Genomic DNA, 14,461 nt, shown 5'->3' with positions numbered 1-14,461 from the left:
CACCTGTGGTCTAAGAACCCTGTCCAGGGGTCCTAGGTCGATCCATGGGTAGTTCAAATAGGCTCTGTTGACTTCGGAACATTTACACTCTAACGGTGTTTGTTTCTTTTGCGTACTCAAGAGTCTGTCCTTACGCACTCTCGGTCTTAATCCTAGCATCGGCTGAGCTATCCGCACAGACCAGCGTTAGGTGATATCCACCTTCAGTCACCGCCAACAACCACGGTACTCATATTTCCAGTGGTTGCGCTACACTTTCTTTTGTACCGGCGATGACACATGGATATCATGTTGTATCTCGGAGGCGCTTGCTCTTCCTTCTACTACAATCAACCATTCACCAGGCTAAGAGCGGGTATTAAGCTCTGGATGGGATGCTGAGTGTAAGTTCTCTTCGTCACTACGATAGCCAACTGCAGACGGTCAAATTTCCAATGCTTCATCCACTTTTCCCTGCACCAGCGATAAGATAAATAGAGACGCGTGCTCTTTATCTTACAACCGTTTATTCATACTTTCACTTAATCTTTAGAGGGGATCAGGGAGCAGGCCTCTGGATTGGATGGTGGCTGTATGTTCTCTTCACCAGAAGAATAACCAGAAACTGACGTTGGTAGTCATATTTTGCCACGCTTTCTTTTTCCTTGTTTTACCTGCATTGAGACATATACTGGCATAACTGTCATGCGTTGCAACTTGGATACGCTTTTTGCATTTCCACCTACTACTTGACTACCGTTCATTCATGTATTCATTCGGCAGCGGATGGTTCTTCTGGGAGTAAGACTTCTTACGATGTGCTGTATTGCAAGAATTCTCCTTGGATTACGAGCTTACAGGTATGTTCTTAGATGGCTCTTATTTTCTCCTGAAAGTTCATTTGCCATTGCCAGTTTAGGCCTATATCGACCCCCATGAAAGTTTCGTGGGGGGTCGGTTTGCCCTCACAACCCTTTGATTAGACAGTAAAACAATGGAAATTTAGGGCTAGGACGAGCGGGTTTTTTTCGACCAATAGACCGTGCATATTGGATAGGCCTGAATTCTTTTAACAGCGAGGTACAAGTACAGGGCAAACTATAACGTAGTCACACAATTTTGTTACGTTTTCCTTAAAGTCATGTGAATGATTATGAGTTCGTCGTATTTGTTCATTAGTGAATTCGGTCGCTGTTTTCTATACCGATGCTTGCGTTAGTTTTCTGAACCACGTTTTTTGAAACACATTTTATGCTCTCATTCAGGGTGAGATACAACCTGTTTTCTTTACATCATGTTTTATTAACTTTTCCTTTAATTGATAATGAGGTTGGTACAAGACGAATATGTTCTTAGTTTTTCAAGGGATCAAAAAGCTTATGAAACAGCCATCTTAATAGCATGTCATATTGTCATTACCCACAAAGTTTCAGTGGGCGTTTTATATTTTTGTGGATTTTGCGAATATCCTATAGATCCGCGGAAACAAAAATCGCCAAAAAGCATTGGAAAAACCGAATGTTCAGTTGTATTTTGCCGAAATACATCCATAAGAGGTTCGTTATTTAGAAATCTTCGCGAATCGCATAAATAAATAGCCGGGAATACTTGGTGGTTTACGGTATATCTTTGTTTCAAATGGTGCCTTCATTCTTTCGTGTACGTCGCCGTTACTGCTGATGTGGCTGAGAGTAAAAGAATATCCCCTATATTCCATAAAAAATCCAATATTGTTTATGACGCTAACCGTGTCCTTGTTGACGCCCAGCTCTCAATTCGATATTTTTTTAACGGTTCGTTCAGACGGTGACGAGACGACGGTATTGGAAATGTACATGTAACTTGAGATACGAAATTGGCTTGTTGTTCGTCTGGCGACTGAGTAGTCAGGGTCATTATTAAATTCTTTTTTCATAGGTGAAAATAGAGATTGACACCAATGTAAAATGTGTAGTATGTATGTATAGGGGAAATCACCTCGGGGTATCAAAATCCTTGATTCTGGACATTACGTGCCAAATCCAGGTTCCGAGTCCTCTCTTATTCCTTAATCATTAGTCTAGGAAAACAGTGCTCCCTTCCTTCAAAGACGCGCGTTAAAGGTCTAATTCAATAACGACGACGACGACGAAGACGACGACGACGACGACGACGACAACAACAACAACAACAACAACAACAACAACAACAACGACGACGACAACAACAACAACAACAACAACAACAACAACAACAACAACAACAACAACAACAACAACAACAACAACAACAATTAGATTTAAAACTGAATAACTGCCCAGAATAAATAATAAAAAGATTGAACAAAATTCGGGACGACATGCACAGACTAGTCTTCGTTTTCAAATTGATGAAAATGCTATTTGCTGTTTGTTTCGTACAGTCAGAACCTGTTATTTTCACGCTGTCAAAATCTGTACAACATAACCACTCCCATGACAATCAGCACTTATGGCTCATTAGCACCATGGGTATTAATTAACAATTAGTCACTGGTTGGAGCAACGGCTCACTGGTTATCACTGTGGCCTCATTGGGCTAATGAGTCGCATGTGTGGTAATATTAACCCTATAGCTGACAGTCATTATCTTTAAGATAGGGGGCTTTAAGAATCAAATTTGCCTTGGAATGCCCTTTTTTGGCAATATATATTCAAAGTACATATTCGTCTTTTGGTTACAATGTTTAGTGTTGTTTTCTTTCATCTTGAAAGTTCAGTGACTTAGCACCTGATTTATAATCATTACATGTAGGTGGTCTGTCTAGTATAAGAATTTTACTACTTTATGCTTAAACCTATGAGTCTATGAGTCTTAAACCTATGAGCCTATGAGTCTAAAAGCTAAACTATGAAAATATATCGTTTTACCGTCAATCCGTTTGAACACTGTACAACTCGATGATTATAAATTTGTCCACATTCGTCCAGAACCTAATAATCACATATGTCACCAACATATATGTCATTAGAGATATGATACTGCCTAAGCTATCCGGTAAGTGTCTAAGATACCAGTCTCTTTGAGAAGAAATTATTCAAACTACAGAAAAGATACGTGACTTGTTTTTTTTATTGACAACTGATACTTCCGATCATTCCGCAAATCAGAGGCAGAACTTCTGCCTTATCACGCGCCTTGGCTCCATAAAAGAACGTGGTAAAGCAATGACTTCGTTTTTTGTCGGCAATAAACCAGCCATCTTAGATCAGTATCCGTAACGGATACTTCACCGCATCGCCAGCTTGTCTATCTGCGTGAAACACTGCTTGAATATTGGCGAGAAATCGGCGCTCGACCACCTCATCGTCATCTATTGGACAGCTAATACTTTATATACTCAGAACCATATTCATTACAAAGGCTTTCGATATTTGCACGCTCCCTTGGCAGGCCGTCACAAAGCTCATCCCCGCCATACCACAAGAAAAGGCGAAGAAGACACAACCTCCTCTAGACATATACTGGATGACAAAATGAAAAATGTATTATCCTCCACACCTTCGACAGGTGGTAACCGTACTTTTAATAGAACCACATCCATTACAAAGGCTTTTCATTGGCGATATCCCATTCCATGCCGCCACAATGCTCATTCCCATCACAGCCAGTACAACACGCCACAACCATCTCTCGATGACAAAGTCTCAGAGCAAGGCAGTGTCGTATTTTTTGTCTGCAAGGAATCGACCATTTCAAGTCCGATCAGTTTAGTAATGGACATTGATAAGGGCTATCGCCTGCTTTTTGTTCAGTTGCAAATAATACCGAACTGGACAAACTCAAACTGAATGTAGATTAGCAACCCAAGCTTTATCCTTGTGATTTTCCATGGCAGATATATCTTTGAGCACACAGCCCAGGCGTGATATCTAATCACAGCGGAAAATAGAACGCGGGAACAGAGGACCCGATGAACGCATGGGAGTGATCAGGCCTCTAATGTTACAAACACGGACTAACAGTGGATCTAAGTTCCTTTCACAACCACGTCATTGTCCTGTACTCTTTGTGCAACTGGCTTTCAACATTGGCACACTCCCATTAGAGAACGTCACAATGCCCATTCACATCACAACCACGGTGGGTAAACGTCACGAACGTATCAGTTTTACCTTGCAAATTCAGAGTTGACCACATGCACCATCATTTGGCTAGAATTTGAAATCTTAAGGTAATTAGAACCCTTTCAAGACGAAATGAATGCCAATTTCAAGGGCGGGAGTCAGTTCTTTGTTTTCCAGGGTAGAGAGTCTTCTCGCGATGTCAAATTTAAAAAAAGGTATAATACTTCTACAAAGATTCAGCCATTTTGAGTCACTGATGGACATTGGACTATCTCACCAGCTTTCTGTCACAAATACAACAAAACTTGATATGAATTCATTGCACGACCGCACCATTGTCATTACCCACGGCAGTCTTAGTAACGACACTCGGAACCATATCACCTTCGAAGGCTTTCAACAATGGTGCTCTCCTATTATACTGGCCACAATAATGCGCATTCTCCCTCACAAACACAGACCAAAAAGCCACAACCTTCTCTAATGACAAAGTAATCTTAGTCATATTCAATATAGATACTCGAATGCACCAGAATAACATTACGAATGCCCCTCGGGTATGTTCACCCGCGTTAATAACAACTGGATAATACATCTGCGTGATGCCCAGCTCCATTGAATCTATTCTACCAGGACTTGAAAATGCGATACTGAAAGAATAGTATTGTCTCGGTTTACCTGACGGGCTATACACTCTTAGAAATAAAGGTTCTTGAGATTATCAAAAAGCTTTAAATAGTGTCGATCAGCCAACACCCTGTAGATGTTTTTCGGTAAAAAAACTCATTATGGTTTTTGATATTCGTAGAAACCACTAAAGATTTTTCATTTGCTAAAAGGAAGTGACTATTTGGCCAGCCCGGCTCACCAAACAGCGCCTTTTTTCTGCCCTGGATGGAGAGCCGAACTCATGCATATTCAACCATCCAGGAGCTCATTATCATTCGTAGCAACACGGTCAGCAACACTGGAGTTACAGTGAAACGCCTTTAGAAATGCACACTAATGCATTTAACATGCTTATCAGTTAAATCACGTTTATGACTTTTTTTGTAAATCCATACAGTCATGTACATGTACATGCTTCTTCATGGATTATTGACCAAAACCCGAGTTTAGTAACAGAAATTGAATCGAGAGCGGGAAGTCGGCCATTGTTAAATATGCGCATATAAATTCGAATATGACGTCACTGCTCTCTGATTGGCCAACATGTTGTAACCTCTCCGGCTCGCCAAAGAGGGTAGTATTTTTGCCCTGTTTGGCAAGCCCGGCTGGCCGAACAGGGTGGCTTTTTAGTGTTGTTTGGCAAGCGGCTCTCCAAACAGGACAAAAAAAGATGCCTGTTCGGCGAGCGGCTTGCCAAATAGACCCGATGTAAAAGTAAAAAGTGTCCCCCCTGGAAAAAGTGTCCGGCCCTATTGTATTCTGCAATATGGTTCTATAGAGACCCTGACCGTCAATAGCTCAGAGATTGAAGCGCATAATAGAATCCTTTGTTCCCGGACATTTTATCCTAGGACATTTTAAACTTCTACACCGGCCTTGCTAAAAACCTGTACGGGCTGCATATTTGTGTTGGCCGAAAAACACTTAACCCTCCAGTGAAAAAGTTGGGGAAAGTGTGGCCCCTGGCGATTTGTGTGATTATAGTCATTGGTGACTTAGTGTCGAATCCTTGCTCTAGAAAAAAAGCCAGGTGTTGATGACCTGATCATGGGGTACAGGGTATATACACTGACTGCTGCCTAAAGTTCCACATCCTTACCAAAATAGCAACGAACCTGACGTGGTAGGAGATTACACGTCAATGCCCTTGCTTAGTGAATGATATCCCGATATAGTGATAATGGTTGTGGGTGTGTAAGAAGTTGAAACACGGCTTTACCTTTCATCTAATATACATATGACACGAGCCCAAAGCTTTTCTTTTATTGGTTATGCTTGGCGTAAGACGGAAAATAAAAACATCACCCACATTACTATCATTGTTGTGATAAAAGGAAGGTTGGCAAGAATAGAACTTGAAACATGAGAAATGATCATGAAATGGTGCCAGGGGAGGAAGAGGTGGTGACTGTCAAACTGTGATGCTTAAAAAGAATCACCCTGGTATATATCCGTGCATATCTCTGTACTTCTTTAAGTGCATGATCTACGTATAAAGCACGTTCGACGTACATGTACACGTACTTAGTAATTGCCAAAATGATGACGCTATTTCATTTTCCGATGAAGAGAATTCCATGAATTCTGTGATTTTAAGCCTTGAAAGGGGTACGCCGTTCGTAATTAGTGGTGCTGCAGGAAAATAGAAATGCAGTTATACACAATGCCGTAATCGTTAGTTTACATACGAATCTGCTGAAAGCTTGGTATTGGTGAGATTTGTGTATTTGTCTACACAATGGCTGAGTTTCATATCTCGTGCATATTTACGCAACGTGCGTATTTACGATCTTATAAGCTTACATGTTGTCCTCGTGAATACCGGTATCAGGTGCCATTTTGAAGAGGCCTCTTGGGGTGCCATATATTGCATGTATTATAATTGGCTATTTATACTCCATGAACACTGTTGGTAGCAAATATGATATCGTGCAATACTATGGCAGCTTTTAAAAAATGTATTAAACTTATCTTTTGAAACAATATTTTCAATGGGACTTTTCTACCACCTTTAGATTACTAATTTTTTAAGATTGTCAATGTTTTATTATAGGCAAATTGGTGTTATATGATTGTAAAGCGCCGCTGACAAATTGATTTAAAGCGGCGCTATATAAATTCTTTTATCATTATTATTATTAACTGAAATCTTCATATTATCGTATAATAAAATCCTTTGTTCCCCAAACCTTCTATCCTTTTGACATTCCAAACTTCTACACCGGGGCGGCAGACAGAACAATCTCACCGTCCGCCTTTCATCTGATACCAAAAATCGACCGGCTGCGTTCGGGGAGAGTCACCCGGCCTTCGCCTAATGAACGCAAGCTTATAAATCATTCTGTCGGCGGTGTAGAATCATATTCGACATAATTGAGCAACACTATTCATTCTCTGCATCTATATTGCGCTAATACTGTCACTGGAATAGAGTATTCAGTGAACGATCGTAAACAGCGAGAGTTTCAAATTAGCGTAGCCCAATAAAAGCTATTTTATTGCCGGGGTAATCAAAGAGGTTTGGCTAAGCAACACATTATGTTGTTAGGATTAGCGTTGTTTGTTGTTTTACAGAATCGACCAGATAACCAAATTACCCAAGAATATGCATCTTGTGATCCCGGGTACAATATTCTAATTTGCGGTAAAACGTACATGACTACACATCGGGACACCCAATATTAGTTTTTTTCGCAATTAAAGCCGCCGAAACACCGACACCAACGTGCGTATCCCATTAATTGTTCGAACTCATGATTTCAATGTCAAACAATGGGGTAGGCGTTCGCGTCGGCGTATCAGGGGGCTTTGCAAATTTTCCCTAATGTGAGGGACTTTTCGCAGATACCCCGAAATGCCAACGCCTATCTCGACCTCCTAAGTCGAACAATGGGATAGGCGTTTCGGGGGATTTGCGAAAAACTCCCTTTCACAGCAAAACCCGACTGATCAACTACAGCAAGTCATGCTAAACTTAACTTTCGTCTTTACATAAGATGTTTTAAGTCAACTCGAAAGAGTTTTTTTTCTTGTATCTATCTGAACTCGTCAATCATTTAATGATTCAATAGAGGATGCGCCGAACACAGTTAAAAATACTTGCGCAGAGTCGCATTCTGGCAAACTTTGAAGGAATTGGCCCAGTAGTTTTCACTGATACAGCGGCCCAAAAAGATAATGACATTTTACTTCTGAAGTCGACTATATGTTGAAGATAGAGGAAAATTCAATCTCAAGAAAATCTAAGGTCACCAGGAGGACCCCCCCCCCCCCGCCCCGCTGCAAGCAAATCGAGTTCAGACTCCTCACCAAACAATGTCATACATGTATCTTCAGGTCCGCATCATAACAATCGAATCGTGCGAAACTACACCAAGTCATGCGCGATTCAAATCTGCTGCTTGGAAAATACAATTTCCGCATCTTTCTGATAATCATTAGTTGTGGTGGGGTGATTATCACGATATTATTGTTAGTGTTAAACAAAGCGTTCGTCGTTTAATAATGAAATGTGTGAGGTTGGCTCGTACAGCTGTCATCTGGCTATGCACATTTCTAAATCTTCGATACTGTTCTGTAAAAAAACACTGGTATTCTGGTCTGATGTGCAATTGCGCACGCTCCGGTCGACCCGCAAAACTGGTCCGATGACGTCATCACGCGATGTCCCACGACGCATAAACAAAATGTCATTCGGGTCTTGTGCTGCTAAATCAATGTCATGCGATGTTTGATGCATGTCCTGTGATGTTTGATTCGGATCCTGTGATATGTGATGTTCGTTTCTGGTCTTGTGAGGTTTGATTCGAGTTTTGTGATGTTTATGTAAGAATCGGTTCTGTAGACGATTGATTTTGCTCTTCTCATGTTTGGATCAGGTCTTGGGACGTTGAATTCTCGGTTCTTTTAATGTTTATTTTTTCGTATTTGATTTTGCTCTTGTGGTGTTTGATTCATGTAATGTATGTGATGTTTGATTAGGGTCTTTTAATGTTTTATTCATATCTTTGAGATTTGATTCGAGCACTGAGATGTTGTATTCAGTTTGTTGAGCGTTTACATTATTCTGGTCTTGTTGTGTTTCAGTAGCACCCTGTGGTGCATAATTATGCCTTGTGACGTTTGTTTGTGTGATGTTTGTGTTGATTATGTGATGTTTGTGTTGATTATGTGATGTTTGTGTTGATTATGTGATGTTTGTGTTGATTATGTGATGTTTGTGTTGATTATGTGATGTTTGTGTTGATTGTGTTGATTGTGATGTTTTTGTTGATTGTGTTGATTGTGTGATGTTTGTATTGATTGTGTGATGTTTGTATTGATTATGTGCTGTTTGTATTGATTATGTGATGTTTGTGCTGATTATGTGATGTTTGTGTTGATTGTGTTGATTGTGTTGATTGTGTGAAGTTTTTGTTGATTGTGTGATGTTTGTGTTGATTGTGTGATGTTTTTGTTGATTGTGGGATGTTTGTGGTTCTCAGAGTTGATGCTGTAATGTTTGATTCGGCTCGCAGCAGGTCTTGAGGTTTTCGATTCAGGTATGATACTTCATCAATAATCTTTCTCTGCTGCGTATCAGCTGATACCTAGTTATTGTTGGTACATTGTAGCATATTCCTTCTGGCATTTCAGCTGCTGCTTGGAGGGAAAACAAACTATTAGCCTCCTTCAATAAAGTGATGGTATTGCTAATATTTATGGCTTACAGGTGTCAAACTCAATAACGCATAGCAAGCAACGAAGCAGTCAAAAGAAAACCTACTATACTCGCCTGTACGATCAACTGTACCCTGTACATTAGATTTGTTACACGCTAGTTAATCATTGAGAAACATTTTTGGAAATTCTGAGTTACCTTGTGGGGTAATTGCTTTGGTGAGATCGGGATAAAATAACGAATAATATCCTGAGCAGATTTCGATTTTTGTATGCCTATTTATGATTTTGCAACATTATTTGAACTCTTAGCCTGCCATCGTTTTGTGTTTTACAGGAGAACAAGAGTTCACTAGAAATGCTTGATTTCTTTAAAAAAACACACAACACAATTCAGCAGAATGTTTTGAAGGAATTGGTTGTAATTAATAGGAGAAAGCAAAAGCTTAATTGCATGAGAACTGGTGTAACAGTTTTGAATGTCCTAGGATAGAGTGTTCCCGGGTGAGTGAGTTTTTACTGTGCCCTTTTAATCACTACAGAATTGAGGGTTATTAGTCTCTATAGAAATATACCTTTATCCTCCAACATGAAATAGCGAAGGACAGGGGGACCTTTAAAACTGCTACGGCAGGAGCCAAATAAAGTCCTCTACACTGAATTAACATCCAGCCCTACTCTGAAATAATTATTCAGTGATAGGCTTGCACTTTAGATAACGTAACGCTATTCAGTTCGATGTTATAATTTTTTGCCCAGATCACGGTCAGTAAAGATATCGGCTTGCCTCCTAGAAATACGTGCTTACCTTGAGAGGAAATGACGACACAAAATAAACAGACAAAAGATTAGTTCATTTTGAAGGGCGTAAAACTCTCATTTATTATTTTTATAAGAGTGTACCCCTCCAACACTGTAATGGGAGAGCCTTGTTTACCATGCAGACTACACCAACTTGGATTCCATTCACACGCGTGTAACGTTTTTGGCTGGTCCCTAAGTGTTTTCTTACAAAATTATTTTTTACAACTCTACAGATTGAATGCACAGCCTATACCATATTCAGCTTACGTCACCTGTTGATCAGCTTCTGTGTATAGTACGGCTTGTATATGGTCAGGGCTTTTCCCTAGACGACGCGTAGATAGAATTCAAGCACTAACAGTCGTGATGCGGGCATCGCGGCAAACTCTCATTGGACTCGTTCATCTGAACCAATGCCTCACCGTCGTTCCACAAACCCGTCCTAGACAGTCGCGATCAATCATAACGCGATGGGTTTCTTTTCCTCAGGAAAGAGAGATCATGTTACAATGCCGCTTTTTGCTGAAGTTAACATTACCTGCTTGGGGCTACATCGTTTAATATTGGCTTCTCAGGGACAGAGAGGGTGACGACTCTGTTTGTCTTCATTACTTGCAGAGGCATAAGCTAAATCCTTTGCATAACCACGGCGGGCATTGCTGGTTTTCAGGGTGAAGCACAAAAAATGGATCGAAACAGATTTTCAAATCGTCTTCACATCTATTGCTGGCGTTGAAGTGTTTGAAATGCAATTACTACTAACTCGACCAATATTAAGAAGAATGAATAAAACAACTGTAAATAACAACAGGCTTATCCAGTTGGACCTTTCTGTAAAAACCAGGGAGCGCCCAGAGTGTGCTACACTTGTCTATTTCAAGAGAAAGGTGGCACTTGGTGAGCCTCGGATCCACGACCTTTTGATCAAAAGTGAGACATTCTTCCTCAATTAAGCTTTCGCAAATCCTTTCGAAACGTCAACGTGAACGCCTATCTCATTATTCGACCTCGTGATAACGATTTCGAACAATGGGTTACGCGGTTACGTTGACGTTTCCGTTTGCGAACACTCCCTACTATATGTGCAACCGCGCTCCAACCGAGGATCACCTAACTTATCACGACGATCCATCATGAGGGTGTAGTTTGCGTCATTAGCAACGTACTCAGGTTTCACCGATCAAATATAGCTTCTTAATATTTAAGAAACGGACGATATTATGCATATTGGCCTTCAATGCCTTTCAAAAATGTTCAAACTGGATAGATAATTGGTTGACGACACATCTCGACGCCATCTTTTGGCTTTGGCCATGTTGGCTTTTGTGTCGATTTCGTGGTAGGTAACGAAACGGTCTTAGATTGTCAGTCTGCTCTCTCTATAAACCTCTCCATACTGTTCCATACAGCGACAAGAGAGAATAGAGGCAATCAATCAGTCCTCACCATTCTACGGAGCTGACAGCTTCAGCAGGCTATTATAGTTATTCCATATAATTGATCGAGTTTTATTCATAATTTGCCAATCTTTCCCAATTCATTAATAAACCGGAGACAGGGGATGATATTGGCGTGGCTAAGTATCCTTCCTTCTTTATATACCAATTATTTCTATTAGGTGTTAATTATAAAGATTGATGGTAAATGTCATTTGCATTGGCAGCACAACTTTAGCTCAAGGCTTCAGGAGGCCGGCCGCGTTTCGTTTGTTTGGGACAATTATAACCCTGTCTGGAATCATTCTAACGCTGTCTGGGACCATTCTAACGCTGTTTGCGACCATTCAAACGCTGATTCGGTTAGGGCTTTTGGAGGTGGTACAATTCCTCATTCTCTTTTAGGGATACGCTGTTCGTATTGGATTGTGGGTCAGGAAAATAGGTCAGGGCTGTGTCAGGTTTTTCGGTATTTCCGCGAACACACAATAGCTTGGCAGTTTCTGCAGTATTCGTTGAAGACCGCAATCTGTATTCCGTATTCGGACAGATACCATGTTCCAGGAATAATCCAATCTGTACCTTTTCCTTGAAATTGAAGGGAAGGCTTGTTTCAGCTACGACGCCATGACAATTCCATGAAATAAACCCTATATTAGTCAACTTAGATCTCCAACCTTTATATTTCCAGGGCTGATGATACGTCATGTCAGGTTTAGAGGAATATTTAGTCAAACTAGAAACTCTCGGCATCATCCTGTTATGCATCCTGCAAACAATATGGACCAAGGACCCGACCGCCACGACGGAGAAGGGCAGAGTCCGCGGAGTGTCCTACAACGTCCTCGGCAAAACCGTCGACGCGTACCTGGGGATTCCTTTCGCGCAGCCTCCGCTTGGTGGGCTGCGGTTCAAGCATCCACTCCCTAACGATCCGTGGCATGGCACTTTCAACGCAACAAAATTACCCAACACTTGCATACAAGGCTACGATGCCGCATTTGGTAACTTCTCAGGGTCACAAATGTGGAATCCTAATACGAATGTGTCTGAGGACTGCTTGTACTTGAATGTGTGGGTGCCTAGGACTAGTACGGAGCTACGAGACGCGGCAGTCCTCGTGTGGATTTACGGCGGTGGATTTTCTTCGGGGACGTCAACTTTGGATGTTTACGACGCGAAAATTCTAGCGGCGGAAAACGAAGTGATTGTGGTGTCCATGCAATATCGTGTCGGAATGTTAGGTTTCCTGGCCCTGGGGACCCCGGAGATCCCGGGGAACGCCGGCCTTTTCGACCAGTTACTGTCTCTGGAGTGGATACAAAACAACATCGAGTTCTTTGGTGGTGATGCTAATAATGTTACCCTGTTCGGCGAGAGTGCTGGCGCCTCTAGTGTTAGCATGCACACGTTCTCGCCGCTGAGTCGGGGGAAATTTGCACGAGCTATCATGCAAAGTGGTACCGCGAATGCCTACTGGGCAACATACTCGCTGGAGGAAGCTCGGAGCAGGGCAAGGGAGGTGGCGAAAGCTGTGTCATGTCCTCAGAATGATTGGAATAGAATGGCAGAGTGCTTCAGGCGAATGCCTGCAGAAATGTTCCCAGAAAAAGAATTTTCCGCCGTACTGGGCATCATGCAGTTCCCCTTCGTTCCAGTAATAGACGGGTCCTTTTTTATAGAGACCCCCATCCAGTCACTGGAGAGGGGCAACTTCAAAAAGACTCCGATTCTCGTTGGGAGCAATAAGGACGAAGGAGTGTATTTTTTACTTTACTATTTGAGTGAGTTGTTTTCAAGAGAGCGCCCAGGTGATATTACTTACGCTCAGTTCAAACTCAGCATTGAGCGCCTATTTTACTATTACCCTCAATATCCGCAGGAGTTGAACTCATTCGGTATCAACGCCATAACCTTCCAGTACACAAATTGGTTAAGCATAAATGACTACAAAGCCAACAGAGAAAATCTGGACGATGCAGTAGGGGACCTCCATCTTGTTTGCGGGGTCAACAAATACGCGGAAATGTACGCGAAAGCGGGACAGAGTGTATACTATTATTATTTTACGCATCGTTCTTCCAAAAGTCCGTGGCCAATTTGGTTAGGAGTTATGCACGCTGACGAGATAAACTATGTGTTCGGGGAGCCGCTGCGGCCTGGATACGGATACAAACACGCGGAGAAGCAGCTTAGTAAGAAAATGATGCAGTATTGGGTCAACTTTGCAAAAACTGGGTAAGTAGAGGCCGAGTTTCGAAACCTGAATTCCGTCCGATCAGATACTTTTGCTTTGCACTTCTGCAATGACTTACTGAGAAATGCACTTATCTGTTCAATTTGAATATTTGAAAACTACATGTAGCTGATGAGCGGTACTACATTGTCCAGTAACACAGGCATCGATGTTCCTGCTATATATAACAATGTACAGCAAAGTGAAGGCTTATGATGCATTGTCTGAAAGAAATGGTACGTGTAGCAAGTCTGAACTATTCCCTCTGCAAAAAGCAGAAGGAGAACACGCTGGTCTGTAAGCTGTGAATTCACTCGATGTCCAAAAAGAAAAAAGTAGGCCGTCGATTTGTAAAAGCTCGGACATACTGTGATACTCCCTAGCGAGGTGATCTTCAACCAGAATGTACAGACCTACATGTGTAGCAATAGGTATTGTGTTTCAAAGCACATTTGAACGACTCGCACAGAGCTGAAAAGTACGCTATAGAGACTTATATCAAACAGTCATTTCATCCCACGCTCTGACGCCTACTGTTTCGTCAAAAGGAAAACGAAGGATGCACCGAGTGTATCATATTTCCAATCATTTCC

At 41.5% G+C, this 14,461-nt stretch overlaps 1 protein-coding gene across 6 annotated transcripts in view; it reads left to right on the top strand.

Moving 5' to 3' along the window:
* LOC135494941 (acetylcholinesterase-like) overlaps positions 1-14,461 on the top strand; it is a 46,649-nt gene that overhangs the window by 25,825 nt on the left and 6,363 nt on the right. For 4 of the 6 annotated variants that reach the window (XM_064783300.1, XM_064783294.1, XM_064783298.1 and 1 more), the window contains exon 2: positions 12,324-13,870. In XM_064783300.1, coding sequence (XP_064639370.1) covers positions 12,339-13,870 — 1,532 coding nt within the window. In that variant the 5' untranslated portion in view covers positions 12,324-12,338. Of the gene's footprint in view, positions 1-269; positions 384-528; positions 840-12,323; positions 13,871-14,461 lie in introns of those variants that run through there. The other 2 variants (XM_064783299.1, XM_064783295.1) reach the window with 2 other exon arrangements.

This window comes from Lineus longissimus, chromosome 10 (assembly GCF_910592395.1).
Source record: "Lineus longissimus chromosome 10, tnLinLong1.2, whole genome shotgun sequence".
Lineage (NCBI taxonomy): Eukaryota > Metazoa > Nemertea > Pilidiophora > Heteronemertea > Lineidae > Lineus > Lineus longissimus.
The sequence above is the reverse complement of the archived record's forward strand: the minus strand, read 5'-3'. Positions and strand labels throughout refer to the sequence as shown.